General features: G+C 38.3%; 1 protein-coding gene across 4 annotated transcripts in view; it reads right to left on the reverse strand.

Annotated features, from left to right (window-relative positions):
- pcdh1b (protocadherin 1b) overlaps positions 1-27,979 on the reverse strand; it is a 208,757-nt gene that overhangs the window by 176,082 nt on the left and 4,696 nt on the right. For all 4 annotated transcript variants that reach the window (XM_052149545.1, XM_052149547.1, XM_052149546.1 and 1 more), the window contains exons 2-3: positions 23,814-24,648; positions 19,762-21,945 (exon numbers count right to left, since the gene is read on the reverse strand). In XM_052149545.1, the coding sequence (XP_052005505.1) occupies positions 19,762-21,945; positions 23,814-24,635 (3,006 nt within the window). In that variant the 5' untranslated portion in view covers positions 24,636-24,648. The remainder of the gene's footprint in view (positions 1-19,761; positions 21,946-23,813; positions 24,649-27,979) is intronic.

Here is a 27,979-nt window from a genome sequence, read left to right on the forward strand (position 1 = left end):
GATTATTTACTTTAGTGCTTTGCTGATTTTTCCTCCACATCTTTCTATCTTCTGTTCTTGTCCTTTTTTCTCCTTTCTCATTTTTTGATGAGTGTTTTTACGAGTATCTCAGGGGAAACAGAGGCGTCCTGCTGGGGAGTGAAGAAGGAGACAGCGAGAACAGTGAGCTTAGCTGCGACGCATTCATCTGTCACACCAATCCCACGGCTGCATGGACACACTCCTTTATGAAACACGTAAAGAAAGAGCGAGGGATGGAAAGAAAGATGGACGAGGAAAGGAACGTGGTGTTCTCTTAATTAAAGGATGTTGCCGAAGTGTCTTCTGAAGCACGGATAATAGCCATAAGCTCTCTGTCCTGTCTAATCTCCTGAGTTACTACATTAAAGACAGCCTTAATTAAGCCCCTTAGGACCCCCATTGCAGTGCTTATAGGCAATCCCGGTTGTCTGTACTACCCACCTCAAAAAAAACAAAACAAAAAACATGAATTGAGACTAGTATATAGCCACCTCCCACCACGCCAACTACATTAAGAACCATGTAATCATATATCTGTATCCCTCGCCCATATCAAGCATGACACGAGCAGATGCCTGCGCTGGGATATTGCTCGGGCCTCGCGTCTCACTGCATCTCCCTCCCCACTGTTTTAATGCAACGATTAGACTGGCTAAATATCGAAAAGAGGATCTTGTATGCCTTAATCTCATGCTAAGCTCCATTTGAGAGATGTGTGTGTACCGGTGGCTAAGACGATCAGGCAGTAAATAAGGGCTTTAGTACCTGGTTTGGCCTGATATCCGGTTGTAAGCCGGCAAGCAGCAGCTGCCACCCATTCCAGCACAACTAGCTTGACATGAAATCTAATATGGCAATGTACTGCTCGATTTCAGCATAACAGATACTATTATCCATGTTAATGCAGACTGGACATACCTGTTTTACATCTGTGATTAATTCAATTGTAGTTGGCCTTGAACTAGTTTTAGGAGTAATTTGTGGATTATATTGACTGAGGTTCAATTTGTATGCCTGGACCATAGCTAAGCTCCTTTGCATTAGTTGTTCTTTGCCTCTAGTTCTTGTTTCTTCTCTCTTTCATGCTCAGACCATTTGGCAGAAAGGAATAGACGAGCGGTGATTAAGACCAAGGCACACATTTAGCCTTCAACCCTGCCTCATGCTAAGAGATTAAAGCCAAGGATCGAGAGAGAGAGAGAGAGAGAGAGAGAGAGAGAGAGAGATGCCTCTGTGCCCTGCAATCTGCATACCTCTGTTGAAAGAATGGTGAGGTCAGTGAGGTTGCGAGTGGCCCACTTAAGAGGCATGGGTCAGCACAAACAGGCTGTTGTCAAAGGTAGGTCTGATTTCAGGGTTATAGATGATGCCCCTTGTCTTCAATTTGAATCAGCTGCAATTTGCAGTTTATCTGGACATTCTCAGCAACCTAACACAGCAATATTGGCTCAACCAATGATGTGAGTTTAGTGTGGGACTATCTGTTTTTCCAACCAATGGAAGATGGGGGAATGTTCAGTAAACCTGTATGGAGACATTCATTATTTTGGCTTGACAAAGCCAAAATAATGTTATTCTACAGAGTTGTGTAAGGGTTTTTCCAAAATCTCTAAACCAAGACCAACATTTTTGACTGTAACTCCTCCTAGAGCTTTGAAGCTACATCCACAAATCTTGGCACAGAACAAAACTATCAAAAAGATCAAAAGTCTGAAAAAATCCACAGACTTACATTGGCAGAATATTCAATGTTCAAAAATGTCATGACTATTCAAAGTCTATCCAGCTGTCAAAATATTTCAATGTAAACAAACCCACACGAGATCGATCTATCTATCTATCTATCTATCTATCTATCTATCTATCTATCTATCTATCTATCTATCTATCTATCTATCTATCTATCTATCTATCACAATTGCATTGAAACAAATGTTACCTCTTTGGATATTTTTGCAATTCTTTTAGATGTTGCTATAGAGGCGCCGAAATAATACACTTCAGCTTTAAATCTATTTCACATAAAATGGCAAAAAAAAGTCAGCAGTTTCTATTAGGACCTCTAGATAGGATATGAATCAATGAAGCCAGACCTAAACTGTGAATTATGAGACAGAATCAAAAAGGCATATTCTATTCATTTTTTTTGTTTGTTTTTTTAAAGGCAGATATGGGTGGTTTGCACCTGAATAAGGCACATACAGACAGAAAGTGGAGGAAGTGAATATACCATGCTAAAGCCTCCTGAAGAGCACAGTGACCTTGAGATGGGGAGTGAAGATTACTCAAAGCCGGGACAGGGAGAAACACTAGCGGAAGACAACTCAGAGACACCCTACGTTCCTCACTACACCTCTCACTATCTGTCTTTCTTTATCCACAGAATAGATTACAGCACCCCACTAACGGCTGAATGACATATCACCACGCATATGCAAGCAGTTTGCTGCCCTCAAGAGAGAGTAAGAAATAAGAGAGAGAGAGAGAGAGAGAGAGAGAGAGAGAGAGAGAGAGAGAGAGAGAGAGAGAGGCAAAACAGAGGTGTCAAAATGATTCAGCTTTACAGGAAGACATACAGTATTCTGCCCTGCTAAGAAAAGACTAATGCACCTAATGATTTTTGAATATGTGCAAGGAGATGCTTCAAAGAAAATGAACTAAATAATGCCTCAAGCTCTCTCTCTCCTCTTCTTTCTTTATTTCTTTTTCTCCTGTAAGATTATGTTATCTCAGGCAAACAGTTTGCAGCTGAGGGGAGAAAGCTCAAGGTGAGACGAGTGGTGGCAATATTAAATAAAGTGAAGAGTGCAGAGATTCATGGTGTGTGTATGTTTGGGGTGTGGGAACTGACCACAGCTCTTGGGCAAAGGGAACACATAAGCCCTTGGAGACCAAACGGGACAGAAAATCAAATATTCATATGCTATTACTAACTTACTACTAAAGTTAAAGCTGATGCATTAATGTTTGCGTCAGCCTCTGACTACCAATAACAAGTAGCAAATCATGATTCATTCAGTTGTAAGTACCTCATTGAAACCTCTATTATGTTTTTATTTTTAAGAGATGGAGGGACAAATAAAAATTATTTACTGTGGTAATCAACATTATGCTTCAAATGCTTTTGACTGATCTTGACTGAACTTGTTTTGAACCTGGAATATTTCTTTAAGATTTAGTTAAGAGTGAATTTGACACACATATATGCTCTGATACACATACACACACATGAAAGCAGAGGACAGAGCTGATAGCAGCAGGAGCAGAGAGGATCTGTTGTGGATAAACAGATGGACAGTGTCTTCCTCCTCTCGCCATTATGGTGGGGAGGTGTACGCTCAAGTGATCTGCAGAGGCCTGGGGCTTACACTACACTACACACACACACACACACACACACACACACACCGTGTGGCTGCACGCCCACAAACACAAAATTAAATACACTCGACTACTCATTATACAAAACATGAAACTGAAAAGGGGGAATGCTAATGAAGGTGAATGTAATGGTAAAACATCTACATTCATCTTGTGCTTTATTTGCACATTCAGAACGTATTAACTCCTACTCCTCAGCCTGAAACCTCAAGCTAATGTGTCAGTGCCAAGTGATTCATAACCACTGGAGTCTTACTCAGAGCAAGGCTATACCCACTCTTATCTCCTCAGTCTAACTCAACTATTTTATTTTTTAATGTATTTAAATATATATTTGTTAACAAAACTAATTTCAAGCATTTAAGCATAAGCATTTAGATCAAAAGGTTTTTAAGATAATAGGCAACACAAATTCAGTCAAGTTTGTCCAAACATTTGACTGGTAATGTACAATTGACCCTTCGCTAAGCTCCACCCACCTTGGTTAATGTTGCTTGCTCTGACAAGCTTAGCAGAACTTCCTAGGAATGAATAAGAAAGTGTCTAAATAATCTCATAAACGGAATTGATTATATTCTTATGTGGGCTGGAATGAAGAGTGATATATTTATTTAAAATATTTTTAAAACACAGTCATTTGATTGAAAATTGCACTGTAAAAAAAATCCTCATGTTAAAAAAAAATTAAAGATCTGGCTGCTGTGATTGCCAGAAAACTTATGTAAAAATACAGTAAACATTTTTAAAATGTACAGAGCAACCTGCACATTTTAAAACTGTAGTTTTTATGGTATATTTTATGGTGCAGGGCCATTGTTTATATTATTGAAAGATAAACTTAATATATTAACCTTCTGAAACTGTAAAACTGTTATTCTCTTTATAATGTATTGTTAATCCCCATAGTAATTACAGAAGGGCACAGGGTGACATGAAGTTCATCAAGAGTGGCACATCCTGGAGCAATGACCAATAAACATGTAGAGACAGTGCTCAGTGTCACTCACACAAACACTAAACACTATCAGGGTAACATGTGAAATTAAAATTATGCAATAAACATTAACTAAATTACATCAAATATAACCCAGAACACCCCAAAGTACATAACTGAAAAAATAAGAAGAAACATAACTATTCCCATAAAATATAATAAAATCTAATGGTCACACAAGGAATTCTGGGAACGCCCAATTACTGAATTTGACCGTCGTTTTAACAATAATTTACTGTAGAAAGTACATGTATTCTCTTGTTAAACATATTATACATTTTAACCATTAATTATATGGGAAAATAATACTTTTGACATCTAAAAATGTTTACCATAAAACTATGTGTATTGACTTTTTAAATATATTAAAAATTGTTAATGTATATTTTACGGTAACTACTTGTTAACCAATTTAAGTTTTATTTACAGTCTAATTATTTTTTTTACAGTCTATTACATTAAAATTACCAAATTTATTTACAGTGTAGTGGAGACTGTGAATCAGAATTGAAGTAAATGATTATCACAGTCACTTAAAAACGAAAAGTGTCATTTGATGGGGATTACACAGCTGATAACATTAGTGTATGTGAACAGAACTGCTCATAACACACTCACTATGATGCTGTGAACTATTTATTTTCTATCGCCTTTACTAAGACCTGAATAAATACATAAATAAACCATAAAGTCAGAAATGAAATGCAAGTAAAGAGTGATAATATGGAGCCTACACAGAGCAAATTGCTAAGAAAGTGGTACGTCATAGCTGAGTACTTGAGAAGAGAGGGAGATCCAGGGCAATCAGCCCTGGAAAGTGACAAGACAGTGAGTGACCCCCCCCCCACCCCCCCCACCCCCCCCGAATGTGGAGCCCGGTCAAGCAGAAGGAAGAGAGGATTGCCCATGACCCGCATGGACCCATGCCACTGTTCCTCTGTCCTTCACTCCACACACATCTATTGTGGCTCAGGGACTGGATAAGGGGTTACGACCCTGCAGTTTATCTCCCACTAGGGCACTCCTTTAGTCACTCGCACAGTCTGCCATGTTCACGTGAAACACTTACTCTGATGTGGCCTTGTGCACCTTCATAAATGTGTGCCCAGTCAAAGTTTTGGATGCAAAATGGGAGAGGGCACAGAAGCCACATCAATAGCAGCTTTTATACAGACATTTAAAGTACAGAGATGGCATAAATGTACTTGCACACACAGGAGTTAAAATTGCAGGATATAATGTATCAAATAGTCAAAAATGTATTGCTAATATGCTTGCACAGCTGACAAAAAACTAAATGTGTGCTGATTGTCATGGGTGAGATACAGAAAGTAAAGGTAGCTGTGATGGCATGAGACTGAAGCACCAGTACTCGGATATTAATTCATATTTGATATGTGGAAATGCATTTTAATTGGAAATGTTATATTTGGTATTTCAGATACCTGGAAATAATTTTCAGATATCAATACATTGAAAATTAAGAAAATATGTCTTCAAAGGCTTACTTACTAAACATTTTTGTATTTTTAATAGTAAATTAATGTAATGTGCAATCAGCCTCCTTGACCCCTCCAACATCACCCATAGATTTAAGTTCCGCTTTCTCACTGTCGATCTGTGTTGCCATGAGGCGGTAAAGGACCCCTACGGGGACTGGCAAAGATTGACTGATATATTGAAAGATCAATGGATGAGTGAGATATACTTCCTCTAGTGTTCACTGAAACCCCAACTTAATTTTCCCTTCCTTTCCTCATCTCACTATCTCTCATCACACTCTCTCATCTAGTTTGAGATCCTGGGGTGAATATTCTCACTGAAATCTCCCATTTTTATAAATGTCTCTGTCTTCATCATTATCTTCTGATTCTTCTCACACTTTCCTTTCTTTCACACACCAAATGAATTTTCCTATATAAAAAAAAATATATATATTTCATTCTCCCATCAGAGTCCCACCTCTCTCTGATCCTCTTCCTGTTCCATCGTTCCTCTCAATAAAACCCCTGTTGACTGCAATCACACACCAGTATGTCTCTCACCGCAACCGACTGCAAGACCAATTCTCACCCTACGACGAAAGCAGAAGTGGTGATGGGATACTCTGCATTTAATCTAGGGATGTACAAAACTGCATATTTTCAAATTCAAAAACTTGGTGTGTTTCCTGACAAAACAGATGACTAATCGGTCTAAAGGAACCCTGTATAATTAGGCTGGTGCATTTCTTTGGAGGCTCTTATGAAGCACAACGGAATGGAACTGTTTTATATATCTTTTTTAATGTAACACAATGTAGGGGTCTAGGGACGTGTTTTAAAAAAAATAGCTATTTTTACATTACATGGCATCTTAAAAATGCCATGCTCATGGCTGTACACAATGAAACACTATGGCCAACGATATAATGCAGCAACCCAAGTTTTTTCGTTTTCTAGAGCATACAGCTTTCCTAAAAAAATTATGTCTACATATGTGGACAGCAAAACTAAATTGTGAAAGTTTAAATAACAGTAATTACTATAGAAAGAAAAAAATTATTAAGTTCCAGGGGTGTTGGTTATTCAAGTTTTTGAGACATTACAGATATTACAGCTGATTTTCTGTAAAGCTGAATAAATAATTATTATTCAAAGTAATGGCCAGCATAATCCAATCACTGCCAACCACGTTAAAATAAAGCATTATAAAATTCTGAATCTATGTATTGATTACCATTGTCCCATGTCTGCCAAACATGTTGAGAGGTCCAAACATCTGCAGCCTAAAACTGAACTTTTGGTTGGATTTTAGTATTGAATGCACTTAGCTGCTTAGAAAGAAATAGGATGCCCCTTGCTCACTATTTAGTGCATGAATTAACCTCCAGTGTGCTGTCTGTCTGCACTGGTCTCAGAACAGTTCAAAATGCACCTTATTTTCATCCTGACTCCATATAAAGCCTCTGAAATCATCATTTTGCAGCTTTTGGATGAACCCATTTATTCTCAGTGTGAAAATGCACAGTAAATATATAGGAATGCATTTACTAATGTTAATGAATAGAAATGTATTACACAGAGATAACAAAATTAAACATAACAAAATGTATATTAAAATGTATCTGAATGACCCACAGATGAGCTGAGAAAGTTATTCAAAATAACTAACATGTTTTAGTTACATGTGCCAGTGTCCACATATGTAGACATCATGAACAATAAATAGATTTTTTAAAGCGGCATATCAAACGAAATGAGATGCTACTCTTTACAACCAAACAGGTTTCAATTAAAAAACATAAAAATTTATCTTACCAGGGGCACTTTTGTTGGTGCTGCATCCTTAAGAGTGCACGCTGTTGTCACGTGACTCGGTGCGGCAGACGTTAACCCTTTAAATGACAGTTTAGAGTCTTGTGAACAGTATTCAGTCCTTTTTTATACATTTAAATTATGCGTTGGGTATAGCAAAGCCAAAATACAACATCCACGCGTGTGGACAAGGGGTTGTGCAAGGTTAAAAAGGGATACATTTTAAATCCAAAGCACTATAATCTGTTTAAGGGGTTGTTCAGACAAAGTGTGTTATTGCTCAAAAAAAAAAAAAAAAAAGCTAGATACATTGAAACACAAATAACTTATTGTAGGTGTCACTAGTTGACATTTAACTTGATTTAAAAAAAAGGTTGTTTTTAAAATGTGTTTTTAAAGAAGTTGATGCTCTTTTTTTCCTCACAAAGTGTCTAAAAAATGTGGTGCTCCTGCACAAGACAGCAAAAAAAGGCGTCTGTCTAGCACATATTTATTTACAAAAACAATGCTCATTAGAGCATCGCTGCCACCAAAAATATATATTAAATAATATACAATTAAAAACAAAAGTCAAAGAAAAAATCTAGATAATCTAGGTTGTTGGATGACTACTCAATTAGACGATTAGTTAATCATCACACCCCTTCCTTAAACCTGATACATTACATTTTCTTCTTTATCTCTCTTTCTTGCCAAGTTGGCACATGACAGATGGGCACCTGTGCAGAGCTAGGTTAAAAAGACATGACAAATGGCTCCTCTAAGGTACACCTCATAAATCACATGCCCTGGTGCCCTAGCCCAGGTGTTTGTCACTCAAAAGTTGATTTGAGATGAAGTTAGTGTATTTGTGTGTGACTGTAACACCCGAGGTTGTTACCCCTTCTGCCAACCACAAGTGGAAGAACTCTTCCGAAAACTAACTCTGTACCGTTTGAACTATATAAATACCATGATGTTTCCACTGTCTGAAGTATTGCCAGTTCATCCTGCCTTATCAAGTGTTATTCCATTGCTATTGCTATTGCTATTGTTTGCATGTTATAACCATTGCCTGTTTTCCTGGAGTTACTGCTTGTTGGATACCCCTTTGTTTTGTTTTTTGCCTTGTTGGACTGTCTTTTTGGTTTATTGGATTATACCGCCTGCATAACGACCACCTCTATTTGCCTACCAATTTGGATTGTTTGCTTGTGTTCTAATAAACTTCCAGCACATGGATCTAACACCATCACCATGGCCAGTTTATTACAGAAAAAAGTTAAGCTGTACGATTTCCTCTTCAGCCAAGGTGTAAAACATGGGATGGGATGTGAAAGGAAGTGTTGTATTTCTATGTTTGTTTACTACATCCTGCAGTGTTGTATAAAGTACCCTATCGTCGTACTTTAAGTACAAGGTACAAAGTACAAAAGTAAAGATTATCTGTATGAAAGTCAAAGTAGCTAATGAGAAAAATCTATTTAATACTAAGTATTAAACATTGTAAAAGTACTAAAGTAACTTACATTAAATGTCTTTTAGTATCAAAGGAAATGGCAAAAATAATGGCAGACAGTTGTGTGGTGCTGGAGTCTATTGCTGAGTTCGGAATGGCATAGCATCATAATATGCTTACTATTTCTAACTCAATAACTGAGGAATTAATGAATTACAAATACATTTAGCCACAACATATCTGAAACAGTCCAGAACACAATACAACATTGAAGGAGGGACCAGAATAGCATAAAGACTTCTGGACTCTTTTAAATTGGGCCAGTCTACAACCACCCTAGTAACTGCATAACAAACAAAAAAAAAGTTCCTTACTGTAAAGACTTGTGTCACATGAACAGATCTTATAGCATATAACTTCGTCAGCATTTCACAACGTTCATAATGTCTAAGCCAAAAAACATATTTATCCAGAAACACAGGTTAAAGCTTACAACCCATTGAAGAGACTGTACATCTATCCCTCACAGCCTCATTGTCATTCCCATCAAAAATAAAAGATGACGCGGCTGTAAATAAGGTCTATTATCCTACGCATTGTGTGCTTCTTTCTTGATTTTGATTCAGATTCGCAATTCAAAAAACAAATTGTTCAGACGAACCCGTTTAACAGAGACAAAATAATCACGTTGATAAAAAGATTTGAATCAAAGATTGTGATGAGGTATTATCACCTAAATGTATCCCTCACAGCCTCATTGTCATTCCGGTCAAAAATTCAAGATGGCGCTGCTGTAAATAAAGTCAATGACGTTTGTTTCATAGCTGCTGAGTGGCAGTCAATTTGGCATCTTTTTTGCACTAATCCACCACTCTCTATTTATTTATGTATTTCCTTATTTGGGAAGTTGTGGAAATGTAGTGGATTTTTTTTCTTTTCTGATGGAGCAAATGGGAACACACAAAATGTTTTGCTGTAGTGTACTATTCACCACTATAGAAGTTTACCCAGCTATTGTACTTTACTTATGCTTTCTAAACCTGGAAATGTGAAAAGGTGGTGGAGCAGGCTTTGCTCTTGCAAACAAAATGAGTACAAGTATTTTATTTCTTTAAAATGTAGTGAAGAAAAAGTAAAAGTCAAAAGAAACATTTATAATCAAGTAGAGAAAAAAACTTAAGTACAGAATTATAAGAGAGTATTGTGAGACAAAAGTATACAATGTTTAATGCTAGCATGAGAAAAAATATATGGAGCACAGAATTGCATCATGTGTCCCAGGGTAGCCATATACCCTAAGTGTTGATATGCATCCTGCTGCATAGTTTGTCTAGATTCATCCACAATCTTAAGACAGCATTGGAGTCCCACTCATTGTTAATCACATAGCCTTTCTCTGATAACAGACTTTGAAAAATAAATATGATGTGCAACCTAGGGCAGCAGATTCCTCAAGTATCAGTCTTGCAGAAACACCCACACACAGACGGCATGTGTTGGAGTACAGGTCAGTGAGCAAACGCTTTGGCAGATCCGTGCCACCTGCTAACAGCCTGGTACAACATCAAGATATGTCTGCTACATGTACTGAAGAAAGGTGCACAGGTCAAAGGTCATCAAGGCCCTACCTGTGCTCAGAGGACTTTGCAACTAGGCAATTCATATCAAATTAATGTAAATGCACCCCAGCAAAATCATTATCTAATGCATGTTTATATCTTTCTTTACAGACTGAAACTGCGCTATCTTGATAAGTGTGTTTATGTACTGTACATGAGCATGTGTGCCATTGGGTTAAGAAATGTTTTGTGGATGCCAAGTCACCTACGCCATTTAGGCTCTGTCTATATAGTCATGTAGCATGATGGCTTCTCAATTTGCCCTAATTACTAGGTTTGAAATGGCTGCTTGTATTCATTTAGGCTTGTGTGCAGTTATAGATATGCATATTTATGTAGGCACATATCTATCATTATAAGCAGATGTTGTGTATCTGTATTTGTCTTGTCACATTAGTATTAGAGTGTGTACACTGCTGACTTCATGTTTGCCCAGAGAGAAAGAAATAATAAAATATCCAATATGACAGAATGGGATGGCCTTTCACAGTGGGTGACTAATAGGGTGGCCCGACATCCCGTTTTTCCCGGGACAGTCCCGAATTTAAGCACTTTTTTCTAGTGTCCAGACTTATTCTGAAAAAATTGTCCCGTATTTCACCTCTCCTAAAATGTCTCTATCATCTATGCAGTTTTCTCAGTTATATGAGTATTCTATTCAAAGGTAGCCAAGGATACGGCTTGAATGCTTTGGCATGAAATACCTTTCATTACCTTTGGATTGCCTTTCATTGGAAAACACAGAAAAACTTGAGTGGGCCCTACTGAGAGACATCCCAGAGTGGAAAGACATTCAGAGCAGCCTCGAACACTTCTACTCCAGAATCCCCGCTCTCAATTTGAATGAAGAAACAACGCTCTTTGATGAGTGGGCTTGTGCAAAAAACATTGTCACTCGTCACATCACATGAACCAGACAGCCATGTCTGAGAGATGGACAGATGTTTTTCATGAGCTGGAGAGCAAACCATCAACTTCGGAGTATTAGCCAAGGTTGTGGAGTGTTTTATACGTGCCTGGGACATCTGCATCTGTGGAGCGTGTGTTCTAATCAATGAATGCAGCATGGACACCAGCTAAGTCTTGACTCAGTATAACAGTCATGAAGGCAATGCTTTCGTACGTCTTAATTTTGGACTCTTGAAAGACAAGCGCACACTGAGAAAAATTGCTGCCAGTGAAAAGAACAAGGTGACAACAGTTACAGATGTGGATGCACCCTCTACGTACTTCGCATTGATCTGCGTCTAGTTAAAGATATGTCAATTTAATTTTTGCTGGGAGGGGGCTGTCCTGTTTTCAGTCCCAATTGAATTCAAATTCGCTTTATTGGCATGGCCGTATACAATACACAATGTTGCCAAAGCATTCATTAACAAAAAACAAGACAAACAAACAGGAAAAAAACATATATTACATACATAAAAAAGTAAAACAATCAAATAATAATAATAAGCATACAGGTAAGTACACAAAATGTAAAGAAAAGTAACTACAGAGAACGAAGAGTAACAGTCATATGTGTGTCTGATTGCCTCATATTTACTGCACTCAGTGAGGAAGTGTATTTCATCCTATATGACTCCTTGAGTGCAGTGTGAACACAGTCTGTCCTCTCTGGGTCTCCAGTTCTGTCTGTTCCGACACGTCTCTACAGCCAGACTGAGTCACGATACTTCATCAGAAGCTTCCTGTGACGGAAGTCTTTAATTTTGGTCTTTTCTTTGCAAATGTTTTTTATTTGTTTTAATTTTGCCTGAATTGAATTGATACATTTAGCTGGTGCTTGTCCACTAAAAACTGTAAAGGGTCACTCTCTGGGTGTGCTTCTCTGTGTTTAAATGCCCAGTGATGGTGATTTTCTGGGGAAGAGTCTGATAGGTGGAACCAGAATATCCTAGCTCTCTTTTGAATGTCAGTCAAGAGAGGAAATCTGCCAATTTCTGCCTGACAGCCCAGATTAGAAGCACATCTATGAAATCCCAGGATGTTTTTACAAATTTCGAGATGGAAAGTTTCAACTGAACTTTTGTCCCAAGATTCATAATTTAGTTTATATTTGGGTCCCAAGATTTCACTGCCAGACAGAAGGATGGGTTTGATGACACTATCAAATATTTTCAGTCACAGTTTGATTGGGGAGTTAAATTTGAATACATTTTTTCTTACACTGTTAAATGTCAGACCTAAATAACTGTAACTGGTAAAATGGCTAAGAATTTCTCCCAAATGTAAAATGCCTCTCTCTCTCTCTCTCGCTCTCTCTATGGCTATGTCATGTATACACTGCAGCTAAATAAGGTTGTCACTGCTGTTTTGAGTGCTTAATCTCATAATTTATGGAGTTACAATTTCATCCTATAACCAGATTAATTCCTGGACAATTCAAGAACTGACAACTAGGCTAAAAGCTACATAGTGTGTCACCCAAAACTTTGCAATATATGTATGGCCCTCTATCTCTTCCTCATTTCTGTGAAATAAAAATCATATCTGCAGACAGAAAGCAAAGTAAGTGCTTTATGAGGCAGAAGAGCAGAGCAGTGAGGTGGAATGCTAAAATGTTCCATAAACACGCACCATGCAAATGTTGCGTGTTGCATCATTGGACTAAAATTCTCATAATGGCCATGGAGAGTGAAGCCTATTTTTTGGAATTTAGTGCTAGCATAAATAAAAGGAATAAACTCTGTTGACTGTGCACATGAAGGGTTTGATTGGATTTCAGGTTCAGTTTTACGATTATGGGGCTAATTGTTGTCCGCACAGCTGAGTGCATCTATGTATGTGTGTGTGTTTGTGTGTGTGTGTATTTGTCTGAGTTACTAGTTGAGCATGCGTGCGTGAGCGAGTTTATTCATCCGCTGTCAGGACCTATAAAGATGGACGTTGTCAGCATCTGTGCGGTGACTGTAACAGTACAGCAATGCGTAATTTCAGCAGATGTTGCCTGACAATGCCATGGTGTGTGGATGGGCCTCCGGGGAGGAGAGAAGTGGAGTAGCAGTTGGAATTTGCAGTTACACAGGGAAAGAGTGCAGTCACCACACTACAGACGACAACTCGCCCAGAAACAATGACAGCCCACAAGAGTAAAGTGACAGGGGAGAGAAAGAGAGATACAGAGATAAACAATTCATGTGCCAATTGTGACTTTATCAAACCCGAGAAAGACAGTACAGACACATGTACTGCCGATAAGTTATTTGTTTAAGCTCAGGAGACTTTATGGAGTTCTTAGTTGCATTTCATCTATGTATCAACTTTATTTCAGGTGTTTCTCCTAAAATTCCTTTCAAGAACTAGACACAAATGAGACCATTGTTGACATGCATTAAGAGATATGAAGTATAAAATGTATGTAAATATCAAGTTCATATTGAAATCTGCAGTCTTTAGTAGAGGAAATAAATGTGAGAGTACTTGGATCTTTTTTCTCACAAAAAAAAAAAAAAAAACTAAAACATAAAAAGTAGGAGACTCCAGCAAAGGTCTCCATTTGCTCTCTGTTAAATCTCACAAGGAAGGGTTAAGCAAATCTCATTGCTTTCAAAGAGAAACATTGTGATTTTAATTTCATAAAATTTAAAATCTGGTTCAATAAATTCAGCAGAAAAGTCTAAGCTTAATTATTCATTTGAAGCATGTTCACAAATGAAGCATATCTAAATTAGACCTCTAAATTAAAGTTAAGTATTCCTTATGATTATTTAGATTGTTATATTAATCAAGTACTGAATCCAATTAAGTTTTCATTAAATAATATTTAATGAAATAGGATTTCTGACTAAGAACCTTCACTATTATGCACATCAAAAAAAGAACAGACATATACTGACTTTACAACCTCAAGTTTTGAACTTTAAGATATACTTTAGTATCAATTTTCACTTATTGTTCGAAAAGTATATATGACTTAATATGTAGAGTAAATATCATATCTTTGGTCAGTAAAAAGTAAAAATTGCTATACAAAAAATCTGGGTGTATTAATTTTCTAAATACATTTGAAGTAAATCTTACTTGTATGTATTTATTTATAGTTGTTGTTAGAAATCTGGCATCTGGTTTCCATGCATTGAGTTGTACAGGCCTTGCAGCCTAAAGGTTAACTGAAAAAATGTCCTAACTAGCATGTCCTACCACAGAACAGCTAATCACTAATCAGGTGCCATTAAAGTAATGGTACACATATGCCCGGAGAGAGCCATATGGCTAATCATGAGGCCTCCCTGCCAACCGAGCAGCTATTGACTGTCTGCTAGTCCCTTATTATTGACCACAGAGCTGAACTTTGCTAATACTTATCATTAGATCAGCTCAGATAATCTAGATAATGTAGCTAAATGAGAGCTAATGTGTTCGACCTTGATGTCGGGATGTAGTGTGAGCACAGAGACAGGCTACTTAATAAGAGAGGCTCTGACAAGGAATGTCAGAGTTCCACATAAAGGAACCTTTGTGTTTCTGCTCACCTTTGTGCATACGTGTCCCCTTATCTTTCCCCCGAGAAATGGAGGGTCTCGCACGTGTCTTCACTATGACTTACACACACTAGCAAGGCTAGAGTAATTTTCATTTGCTGAGTGATTTGTACTCTCAGGAATTCGCTGATTACAGAGAGGTAAAACACACTTTTGTATGTGTGTCAAGATGGCCATCTCCCTGTCTCCCAAAGTTGTCCCAGATTTAAGCCCACAGGACAGGTAACATAACAAAATAACATGCACAATAGCATCATCGAGATATTAAGGATCCGTGGAAAGAATGACATCTCCATGACATTAACACCTTCAAAATTTTGGAGTAAAGACAAAAACAACAACAACAACAAAACACGTTATGAAAGGCATGACAACTAATTAGAATCCTGAACAATGTATCATAAGCCGCCACAAAACAAAGAGAAGCTTAGTTTTGTGTCTCATTAAGTTCAGACCTTCAACGGTATGAAGAAGCACAGCAACAGGGCTTCCGAGAACTAACAAACTGGCTGCTTTTTCTTTCTTTCTTTCTCTCCCTCTCTCTTTCTTTTTCTGTCGCATCCTCAACAAAACCAGGAAAATGGCACTGTAGTTACATAAATGGCCAACGCAGAGCTTCCACTGTGGTGTCTAAAAGAGCATGTAAAGTAGTCAGTGTGCAAAGCAGAGGTGCATTTTAGAAGCATCATACTCCGATTGGTGAAATTTTCCCCCGCAAAATGGACACAAAAGATGCTATCAGTCTAGGTCTTCTTGCAGGTGTTGATTGATATTGATTTTCCATCTTATCAATGTGTCACATCGAGAACAAATAAATAAATAAATAAATAACAATAAAAGGTGGAAAAAAGAGGGGAAAGGCCCATTACCACAAGTCTACTCCCAATAATTAAACGTTTTTTATTTTATTTTAATAAGCCTTGCATTGTCAAACCTCGTTGTTTAATATTATTTCTAAATTCTATTTAAGCAATTTTTGCTCCCCCTTTTCTCTCTTCAGCCATATTCTCTCCTGATGAGTCAAAAGTACTACTGGAGACTTTATTCTGCTTGATTAAGTGTTAAGCAACAGAAGGTACTTATTTGATTATTTGAAGAAAACTTAAATTTAAAAGAACAAAAACTTTAAGGAACTTATTTAAAGGACTTAAAACCACGGACTGATAAAGGGTGACTTGAAGTTGCTGTGATATGACCATAGCTAGGTCCATGGAGCTGCTTTGCATAATTGACTTTAGACTTAACAGAATAGATTCTCGTTCTGTTATGGTTACACTCACAAGACCACATTGCATGTGACAGAGAAAAAGAGAGAAAGAAAGAGAAAGACGTATCATCTACATCTGCTAATTCTCCATCAAGCTAAGTGTGAAATTTCTACAATCAGTAAATGGTTGGAGGCAAGGAAAGCAGACTGAGAAAATGCAACACTGTACTGATGTGTAAACTCTCGCATTTAGCCACATATGTGTACATAAAAGATGTTGCTACTTATTTTTGTAAAAAATAAATATATAATAATAATAATAATAATAATAATAATACAAGTACAGTATCTCTTCTGTATGTATATTCAATTTCAAACAATGTATAAAAGGAAATGTTCTGCTGACACATATAGGAACTGGTTTAAGGCTACGCTATCCCCTCTTCTATGGATTTTGGTCTTAGAGAGTAGATCACAGGGGCCATGACAAACTTAAGGTACAGTAGATTTTAATAGTCAATTCATGACCTATTACCAAATGGATTTTCATGAGATGCAATCATGCAGACAGCATGTTAAGTGGTCAATGCTATGGCAGAACCAACCAATGACTGGAGGGATTGTGACCAAATGAATGGATGAATGGCCTGTTTATACCATTTCCGTGAAGCACTGTGGTACATGAAAAAATAACAAATTTGATTTTCCTTTCATCTTGTTTTGTCCTTTTCTCTTTCCCTCTCGCTATACATCTCTTTGGGATCCCTCCCGTTTTTTCTATCTCTCTTTCACTCCGTCTTCCCCCACCTGCACCCAGAGCAGCCTGTGAGTCAGCATACAACACACACTGGTCAGTCCATTGCCATGGTGACGGTGCAAGCTGAGGGCAAAATCGACAGCTTTTAAGAAGCACAGACGCAGCTAGAATTTAAATGTCAGCAGCGACAGGAAAAGCTGTATGTGTGTGTAATGTGTGTGTGTTTTCAGGCCCAGATTAGCTGTCGGCATACAAGGAGCCAATCAAATTGTACAGAAAACGTAACAGGACCTCTGGCACCTATCCCTTGACCCTATACCTCGAATTTAAAGATGGGACAAAAAAGGGGGGATTTGAATAATAGGACCTATAAAAACAGACCTCCCTTCACCCTAGGATAATTTTGTTCTTGTTATGTGTTGCATGAATGAGGGAAAAAGAAACAAAATACAAAAATAAGGCATTTGTGAAGCTAAATGACTCACTGTTTGACTTGATCCAAGTGGTCAATGTGTCAAGTCAATTTGTTAAGAAATGGATCATGTAAGAATGTGCAACTGACAGGTTTTAAAACTGAATTTGTAGTAAAGCTAAATCAAACCATTTGTTTAGCTATCAACTTAGGGACCTTGAAATAATGGATACAATGGTGCAACCACATCGAGCAGTTCTCTTGAGAGAATTTTAAAGTTTTTTTTTTTTTTTTTATAAAATGTGTATGGTGTCAGATGTATGGTGTCAGTTAGTAGATAAAATGTAAATGTTTACAGATAAATGTGATATAGCAATGGCAATGTTATCAAATGTTATGGAATTATGGTAATGAAATACTGTACCTTAAGAATGCATGTCCCCTGGTGAATAATTTTCCAGCAGAAATATTTCTGCTTAACATAAAATCCACAACGAACCAGATTTAAATTTCAACACCTTTAGAACAATTTTATTGAAAGTGAACTAGTTTAACTTGTAAAAATTACAAACACAACATATTGCAAATCAATGAAAACATAGGGAAAAAAGACAAAAGAACACAAAACACATAAAACAAAATAACAGAAGTGGGGATGTCTGTAGCTTCAAATACAGTTCCACAGATTCTACAGAATGCATATGATCAAGTTTAACTTTGTACTATTCACTCCTGCAGAACATCTATTTAACATAGCTTTTTTTTTTCAGTGAAAAAAGTTATTGCTTTTAATAATGAACATACATAACTCACTTTCAAACAGATTTTGCAATATGGATGAAGGAGCCACTATCAAAGCAGCTGAGACCTAATATATGGTTGGTTCTAAATTATATATTAACAAATGTGGTATCAAATATGTTTTGTTGTGTTATACCAAGCAGAATATCTTTGTAAATTCTAGTATGTAAAGCTATTTAAGTTGCTCACCACTGCTCTGCAACAGAACTTAAACACATCATAGTGGATAGACGTCACACAACAACAGCACAAAAAGCAGGCTATTAACGTCACAGTATACACCTTGCATAAGAAAAAAATTCCAATGATTGTCTCCAAAAACTTGCTAATGAACTCCAAGGGTAATAGTTACCATTTTTGGTCGACTTGTTAAGTAAAGTACTGAAAAAGTGGTCTAGCTTTGGTCTCAAGCAGCTTTCTATGTACAGTGAATGTGACATTATTCACAGCTTGGTAGAAAATCCTGCAGTTAATAATTCAACAATGTCTGATGACACACTATGATGGTGGCTGATTATGAATCCACATTAAGCAATTCTGCTTATTAAAAGGCCTGTCAATATGTGCCACTTTCAAGCCTCAACTCAAAGACCTTACTTTGTTTACCTTGATTATTACTAAATAGGTGTTTTTAACCAATTCAAAATGCATAATGATTTATGAAATATATTTATATTATATAAGAATCCTGTTGACACACTGACAAATGTGTAAAAATACCTGAAGCTAGCCTAAGAAAATGAATTTAAAAAATGAAAGCTATTATTTTATGTTGAATGAGTATCTTTCTAAGCAAAAGTATAAGAAAAAAGGCACATCTCTCTGGCCTGGAGGTTAGTGTACACATATGTTTTCAAAGCATACTGAAAGTAGTTCCATTAATCTTTTGTGGGGCAGCAGTAAATATTGTCCAACTGAAAAAATGCCCTTTCAAAGAAAATAAATGAAAATTATGTATTTTCTCCTTCATTTAAATGTTGTAATTAAATTCAGTAATTTACATAGCATTAAGTTGTGTTTCCTTCAGAACATAACTGATATGTCTTAGAATTGCAAAAAAGGAAATGTAAAAAAGTTTACAAACGAAGCAAACTTCTTGCAATCAAGTGACGTGAATGCTTTGTGATCAGTGCAGCTTTGGTTTGACATTCAGTCCCAGCCCCTAATACATCCCCTTAGTCCACACCATGTTGCTGTGGTAACCTGTGCTGTGATACTCTGGGATGTTGTACCCTGAGCTGTGGTAACCTGAGCTGTGGTACCCCAAGCCTTGGTACCCTGGGTCATGGTACCCTGAGTCGTAGTACTCTGAGCTGTGGTACCCTGCCATGCTTTGGAAGTTGTCTCCTACCTGTTTGCTGCTATATTTTGGAGGGTTGGCCTTGTAGCTGTAATCCGAATACTGGTCTGAGCCTGTTGAGTTGTTGTCGCCGGTTCCAACAAAGGTGTTGGTGGCTGGCAGGTCCTGCACTGCCTGGTGTTTCTTTGAGGCAGATGGTGACTGAGGTTGAAGCTGAATGGATGGCAGAGGAGAATTAGACCGATAGTGTCGCCCCAGGTCTGGGCTCCCTGGGGGATAGTTGAGTGGCAGATGAATCCTAGGGCTATCATTGACACCGTCATTCATGAGGTTGAACTTTAAGCCTTTCTGAAGGCTTGCCCCCTCATCTTCTTCAGATGGGTTGACAGGCTTTGGAGCTTTGCTTTTCTTAGCCTTCTTGTTCTTGTTGCTCTTAGGCCCTGGTTTGGGGGCATATAGGTCTTTGGTCTCCTTCTTGCCTGCCTGGTAGCCACTTTTGTTCTCCTTCAGCACTACATGCCTGATAACCATCGCCACCACAATGATCAGAATGACTACTGAAAAGCCACCCAAGATTCCAAAGAGAATGTTACTATGTGGGTCCCGTGAATAATCAGGATCCCCAGCAATGTCCATTTCAAGTGGTGTATACAAACTGTGTCCAACAAGTCCTTCAACATGGGAGACATTGCCAATTGTCTCATTCACATAGATGTGGACAAGTGCGGTTGTCTGGCGTGATGGTGAGCCTCTGTCCTTAACCCTTACCACCAAGCGGTGGAGACCAATGTGTTTGGGTGTGAACTCTTTAGCCAATGTAATCTCACCCTCTGAAGAGATGCGGAACAATCCATGGGGGTTGCCCCCTGTGATACTGAACTCCAGTTCAGAATTTAAACCAATGTCAATGTCCTCTGCCTCAACGCGTTCTACATGAGTTTCCGGGCTCGTCCGGGGATCCAAGAACTTGTATGAGGAGTTGGAGGGTTTGGTGACATATGGAGCATTGTCATTCTCATCAAGAACATTAATGGTAATGCCAACATAGGAGGAACGTGGTGGGTCACCTCCATCCACAGCTTTAAGTCGGAAACTGTAGGTGCTTTCCTTTTCCCTGTCAAATGAAATGGTTGACAGGATGGTATATGTTCCATTTTGAATCATGAACTTGCCGTTGTCTGGTTCTACAGAGAGTTGAACATGAGCATTCTCACCCTTATCATGATCATTAACGGTTACCATTCCAACTGGACTAAGGGGTGGCATGTTCTCTTGGACTGAGAAGCTATAACCGTTCAGCATGAATTTAGGATCATTGTCATTCCTGTCGAGCACCTTAACAACAACAGTGGCTGTTCCTCTTAAACTTGGCACACCTTTATCAGTTGCTGCAACTAGAAATTGATAGTGATCTAACTGTTCACGGTCCAACTGGCTCATGACACATACTTCTCCTGTGTTAGGGTTAATTTCAAAAAGGCCCTCAGGGACTGATCCACCAATTATACTGTATGTTAACTCTGCATTTGTCCCACTGTCTGCATCAGTGGCTACTACATCCAGAACCTTGTCACCAGGCTGGTTCTCCTCTGCAAATTCTACCTCATACAAAGTGGGTGAGAATACTGGGGAGTTATCATTCATGTCCGTCACTTGCACTTTCAGGGAGTTTGTGCTGGACAGTGCAGGGTTTCCAGAGTCCACTGCCACAATTTCGATCCTATAGTCTTTGATCAGTTCGTAGTCCAGAAGTGTGGTTGTCTGGAGGAAGTACTTCCTCTTGCGGTCGTTACCTGTTTCACTAGCTGAACGCAGCTGGAATGGGACATCCCCAGCGACAACGCAGGTCACAACAGCGTTCTCACCCTCATCACGATCAGATACCTCCACAAGAGCTACAGCTGTGCCAACAGGCATGTCCTCCGATATGTTAGCAACACCACCTTCATGTGTCACAAGCCCAATGCCCCGGATTCTGATGGAGGGTGCATTGTCATTCTGGTCTTTTACTGTAATGGTCACAAGGGCTTTGGAGCTCTTGGATTGGGGACCATTGTCTTTAGCCTGGACATAGAACTTGAGCATACCAATTTCTTCACGATCCACTAAGCCTTTAACAAAAATTGTGCCTGTGTTGCGGTCAATACTTAGAAGCCTTTGGACTGCTGGTGATGCCTGGTGAATGCTGTAGGTCACTTCTCCATTGGGCCCCATGTCAGAGTCATTGGCCTTAACCTAAACAACATAACACAAAAAGAATCTAAGCAATGAACTGAAAAAAAATTATTTAAAAAGCAGATTACACATCACAGGTTTACACAGGTACTTTTTTCTCATCAAGTGTGGCTGAATACAGAATAACGGTTTATGTAATGCACATTATTGAAATATATTGGACAAATGAGGCAGATCACTCATCAGTTTGTCACATTATTTAAATGCACTTGTTCAGTGAGAACCATCAGACTAGGATGAAGATCACTGTAAGAGCCAATAAATTAGCATGGTTCAGATATTGTAATCCTTGCCAAAAGTATGCTTCATACACCCCAAAAAAGACTTGGAATCTCATCCAAGAACAACATTAGACTAATTAAAAGGATCTTCCAGGACCTTAATATCAAGCACCACTCCACCAAGAGACAGCTTGTGCTGTTACTAAAAGGTGACACAAAATAGATGGCAATGGATTATCAATCAATATAAAAAAAATACAAAATAAAGATAGACTGCATTTTCCTAGGACGGTTAAACGTTGTACTTTGTAGATTCAATGTAAAACAGAAGTCTGACTTGAGCTTTCTGACAATCAACATTCTCTTTTTCTTACTACATCTTCTATGTTCTGTCCTCCCCTCCTGAAAAGATTAGCACTGCTGATCACCATCTTGTGTTGTGTTTTGGGTGCTAGTCTCCCAGTCTTTAAACCTATCTTAACCAGCTTCACCAGAAAGACCATGCTGGTCAACCAGCTTCCCCAGCTAGGTTTTGCTGGTGAAAAGCATGGTTATGTAATAACCAGCCTAGACCATCATAGGATTTGCATGCTGGTTAAACTTTTCTTTTTAGCAGGGTTGGTTGTGAATGAAACACATGCAAGCCGTTTCAGACCATATATTAGAGAGCAGAGCCTTAATCTGTGGAAGTCATAAGATTATTCATGGTGATTAAGTTATTATTGCTCTGAGTCACTCCATTTCAACAGCCATACAAACTGAGAATTTATTTCATTTAATGTATTTGAACAGCATTTCTCTGAAGAAGCTGAAATGCTCCATCAACTCTTACAACCCTCTGATATCATAAAATTAAGCAGTTTTAATACCACTACTGCTTATTTACTTTGGCTTCAAAGGATGCTTATGAGGGTTTAGAGGGAAATAAAACTCTTCTGACATGCTCTTTGAAAACAACTTGGCTGCATGGATTAATTGTTGACTGAGAGATTATCAGCCATTAAAAAATGTGTTTTGTTTTTTTGCCTGGACACTTGCCGCAGATTGATTTTGGAAAGATCCCAGCCTTCATGGCTGTCCTAATCTTAGCAGCACCTTAGTTTCCACAACAATTCAACATGTAATTCTCATCAACAGTCAATACCTCACTCCTGTTTTGTGAAGCTTGTGTTTAAAGGGACCATGAGGTATCAGTCGATTGCCCATGAAAATTTGATTTGGCTTTCCCATTTCTTCCATGTTAACCCTGATGTGTGAGAACAGAGGCTAAAAAACCATCGGGAAAACCGAGACTTCCATTTACCAGAACTTGTCAGGCTTTGTGGGGCTTGAGTGTACTTCTGTTGTGATGCCGTCAAACCACGCCTCTATCAAGCATAATAACATATACTTTCTGAACAGTTAAGTTAATTGTCATTAACTTGTAAGTAGAATGATTGTGTATATGGAGTCTGATTCCATTCTAAATTGTACATATTTATTATTCTTTTTTCTACATATTATTTTTATTTGAATTGCATTCAATTTATCTTTGTGAATCAGACTTGTGGTGTTTATGGCAGGAAGGTTTTTATTTTTTAGTTATGAATACTTTTAGTTATGGATTTAATTTACCTGCTAAAGGGAGCTAAACAACAGATTACTTACTTGCAATACAGAATGACCAACTGGACTGTTTTCTGGCAGCTCACCCTCGTAGTGTGACTTCTCAAATTTGGGCACATTGTCGTTGGCATCTGTAATGGTGATCCTGAGCAGGGCACTACTCTGGCGAGGTGGGGAGCCGCCATCAACCACTTTTATGTTGAGGTCATATGAATCACGCTGCTCTCTGTCCAGGTTACCCAATACAATGAGTTGTGGCAATTTCTCATCTGTGTCTTGTGCCACCTGCAGGCTGAAAAGGTTGGCAGCTTCAGGGCCCGTCGTTAGTGCGTAATCAGCGATGCCATTGCTTCCAGAATCCTTGTCACTGGCCACCGAAATGGCGAAAAGTGCACCCACATGTGTGTTCTCAGGGATCGACAATGTTAGAACGGGCGAAGAGAACTGTGGTGTGTTGTCGTTCTCATCCAGGATCTCGATGCGGCCTTCGATAAGCCGAGGTCCTGTGCCTTTCATCAGGTCTGTAATAGATACCTCAAATTCGAGGAAACAAGGATAACCCTCGAAAAGGTTGCCACAGTCCTTGAGAGTCTCACGATCAATTGGGATCTCCGTGGTGTAGATATCCCCTGTTTTACCATCCACACGAAGGTAAGGAGCACCCACTTCAAGCTTGTAAAGGTGGCCAGTGTCTGGCAGGCCCTGGTCAGATGCCAAGCTGCCAATCAGAGTGTTGGGTGGCTGCTCCTCAGTAACCTGGTAGTTGATGGTGTTGACTAAACTAGCAGAGCAACAGAGGAGAAGCACAATCCACGCTAGCATGGCACTCCACCGTGTCCACATCGCACTGGCACTCTGGCACATCGTCAGTCTGTTGCTGCAAAAAAAAAAAAAACATGAAGCAAACAAACAAATATGATTAAAGACACATTCATTCTTCAGACAACATACTTAAAAGTCTGTGACAGTGGCAAGAAACCAGCAAAAATGGCAGTCAGAGAATTTTATGGTGCTGATTGCCTAGGATTTATGATTGATCGTCCCATCATATGTTGTAAACTTCTCATCTTTAGAGGGAGTAAACCTGTCACAAACAATTATTTGTGTTTGACCTTCATTTCGCAAACTACACACCATATCTAATTCAGAAAGCTGACACACGCCTGTATTCCTGAGAAAAGTGATGTTGACTCAAATAATACTTCAACTCTACCTATGACAAACCATTGACAAACTGCCTTGCGAGTCATATCCAATCATGCCTGGGGGTCAACAAATGGGTGAAATCAATCAAAATCAATACATTTTGTTCCATCTCCCAGTGCTTTATGTCTATATTTTCTCTTCCAAAATTGAATGAAGATTTATATTTCTAAGATCAGAGGCATTATAAACTAATTTTGATTTTGGCTCACATTGCATTAGGCTTGAAGAAAGCACTTCAGATAACTGTTCTACATTTTATTAATTACAAGATTTGTTTTAGTTACCTTTTAGATCCCATCTTTTCTAAAGGCTATCATTTATTCTGCAATGAAAAAAGACCCAAAGCATGAACACAGTGGAAATTGGGGGCAAAAGGACATATCAAAAAGGTTAATCTGAGACTTAATGTAACTGTTTTTTATATCAAGTCAAGTCAAGTGGTTTTTATTGTCGTTTCAACCATATACAGTTAGTACAGTACACAGCGAAATGAGACAACGTTCCTCCAGGACCATGATGCTACATAAAAACAACATAGGACAAACACAGGACCACATGAGACTACACAACTAAATAAAATACCTATATATACCTATAATATGTATTTAATAATTTCTAATTAATTTTTAAAGTGTTTCATGCTCACTTTTTCACACAGTTGTTCCTTTTTCTTCTGCTTTTGTTTTGCAGTCAATTTTTCTTCTTATAATTCATGTAATAAAACTGTTTAATACTTCAATTAAACATAGTGTGAAAAGAGACAACAATAGCCAGAGAAAGAAAGGCAACTGGACAGTTGGTGTATATAATGACACTGTTTAAATACAAAATAGAGTGAGGGTGGGGTGTTTTGGGGACAGCAAATATGCTCTCTTTCCTGTAGAGTATTTAACTTATTGATGAGGTGCTAGGAGAGTGTTCTTTTCTAATCTTCCAATGGACACTTTTGCTGATAGCTATTCACAGCAAATGGTTCCCACATCCCACTTGTGCTACCAATATCACACAGCCACAGGGAGGTGAGATACCGGGCTTTGGAGGACAACTTGGCAACGCCCACCTCCTGCCAAACATTAACAGTCTCAGCATGAGCTACTGTGAACCAACACCAACAAAAGAACAATCAAATGAATAAATCAATTTCTGTTTAATCCATTACGTGTAAGGTCATGTTGCTTTGATGTTTCCCACTGTGTTAATTGCAGAAACCCCTGTAACATATATGTAAAGTTATCAGGCCAATGAGGTAGGGCTGCTAGTGTACAGTAAAAAGGAGACACCCCAAACACATGGATGTAAGAGTGATGTCACAAGCTAGTATTTTGCCTGTGAATGCAAAACTTAAAATTCAAAAAAGTATATTTTAAAACCAGCACAGTTTTAAAAATCTTATGTGTGACTATCCCCATTGTTACATTCCCTGTCTTTAAGACAAACAGTTATTATATTAGCCTATTTCATGATCCACATAAAAGTAAAATTACAGTCAGCAAAGTGGATCAGCCATTTAGTGACTGAAAGATGTTGGATCTTCCATACATCCATCAGTATTGATTGGATGTTGTAGTTAAGTGCATGTACGTTGCCATTCAATAATCCATTAGCAAACACATGACATAGCAAGCCTTTAACAATTAGGCAGCATAAGAAAGGAAAATATCTGGTTAGAATAAAAAAAATACTAAATATACAGTAATGAACACACACAAACACCGCTCCTACATAACTGATCATTCACATATGCATGAAACACGCATATTTAACATAACCAATCAAATTAGACTCCAGTCAAAAAAGACATACTCACACAACTGCAGCCACATGGCAACAAGTCTGTAGGGAGAATAATACACTAATGAGGCAGAAATGGAAGGCGGGATGTGTGACCCTGATCACACATATGATGAGAACTTGAATTTTTCGGTCTAATTCAGTAAAATTCTGAATCTGTCAAGACGGACAACTCTGGCACACTTTCATACAACTAATTAAAACATTGTGTGTTCCACAAAGGGGGCTGTAGAGGTGAAAAATACCTCGCATTTAAAGCAGTGTACCCCTCACTGTGCTTTGAATGACCACTTCATGAATTTGGCATTTCACAGGGATCTGTCTGGGCTTCTGCTGAAGGTGTGTTGAATTTTGTGTCACAACACAAAAAGGTTAGCGTGAAAAAGTGGGGCAATGACCTCAAACAAAGCAGGGTACAGGGTTAAATGAGCTTTGGATGCTATTTAAAAAAGAAAGAGTGCAAGGATCAATATACACTCAAAACAGCCCATCCTCCTGACTGAGAGCTGGAAAAGTCAACAAAGCTCAAAAACATCCATGTAACATGAAAAGTGTGCGCCTGTGAATTGGTTTGCTGTGATTAATGGGGTTGGAGAAGCTCTCACGACATTCTGCCTCAAGGGTCCAGTGTAGAGAGTGTGTGTTATGGGGTCACTGTATGCTGCGAACCCTCACGCAGCCAACAGGGGCTTCAGAATGCTATACACATCCTTTCCCACACTCTGCTGGAATATTCTTACCAGACTGTGCACATACTGTATATGTATGCAGCATATGTTTGTGGGTGTGTAATATGTACACACAAGATCTAAAAAGGACAGCAGCAAAGGAATGCCAGACACTCTGGAAAAAGGTTGAGAACATTTAAAAAGAAAAAAGAAGAAAAGGCAGCTTAAATGTTTGAGTATATACAATCTAAAGGTTGCAACAGCTCAGACTTTTGGATAAGTACTTTCCTTTGTCATGGAAATGTAAAAGTGCATTTGAGTGGCATGCCTTTAAAGATGGCACCATTTACAAGACAGAGGAGGTCTTAACATTGTAAAATCAAGCACAGCTTTCCTTTCAGTTGCAGAGAGTAAGCACTTCACCTTCATACAGGTGCACAATAAGTCCTGGCATTACAATGACAATAGGCCATCAGTGGGGTATTTTTTTTTAGCTTTGATTGTTATCATTACATGGTCAAATATCTGATTTATGTCAGCAAG

Source organism: Xyrauchen texanus, chromosome 19 (genome assembly GCF_025860055.1).
Source record: "Xyrauchen texanus isolate HMW12.3.18 chromosome 19, RBS_HiC_50CHRs, whole genome shotgun sequence".
Classification (NCBI taxonomy): domain Eukaryota; kingdom Metazoa; phylum Chordata; class Actinopteri; order Cypriniformes; family Catostomidae; genus Xyrauchen; species Xyrauchen texanus.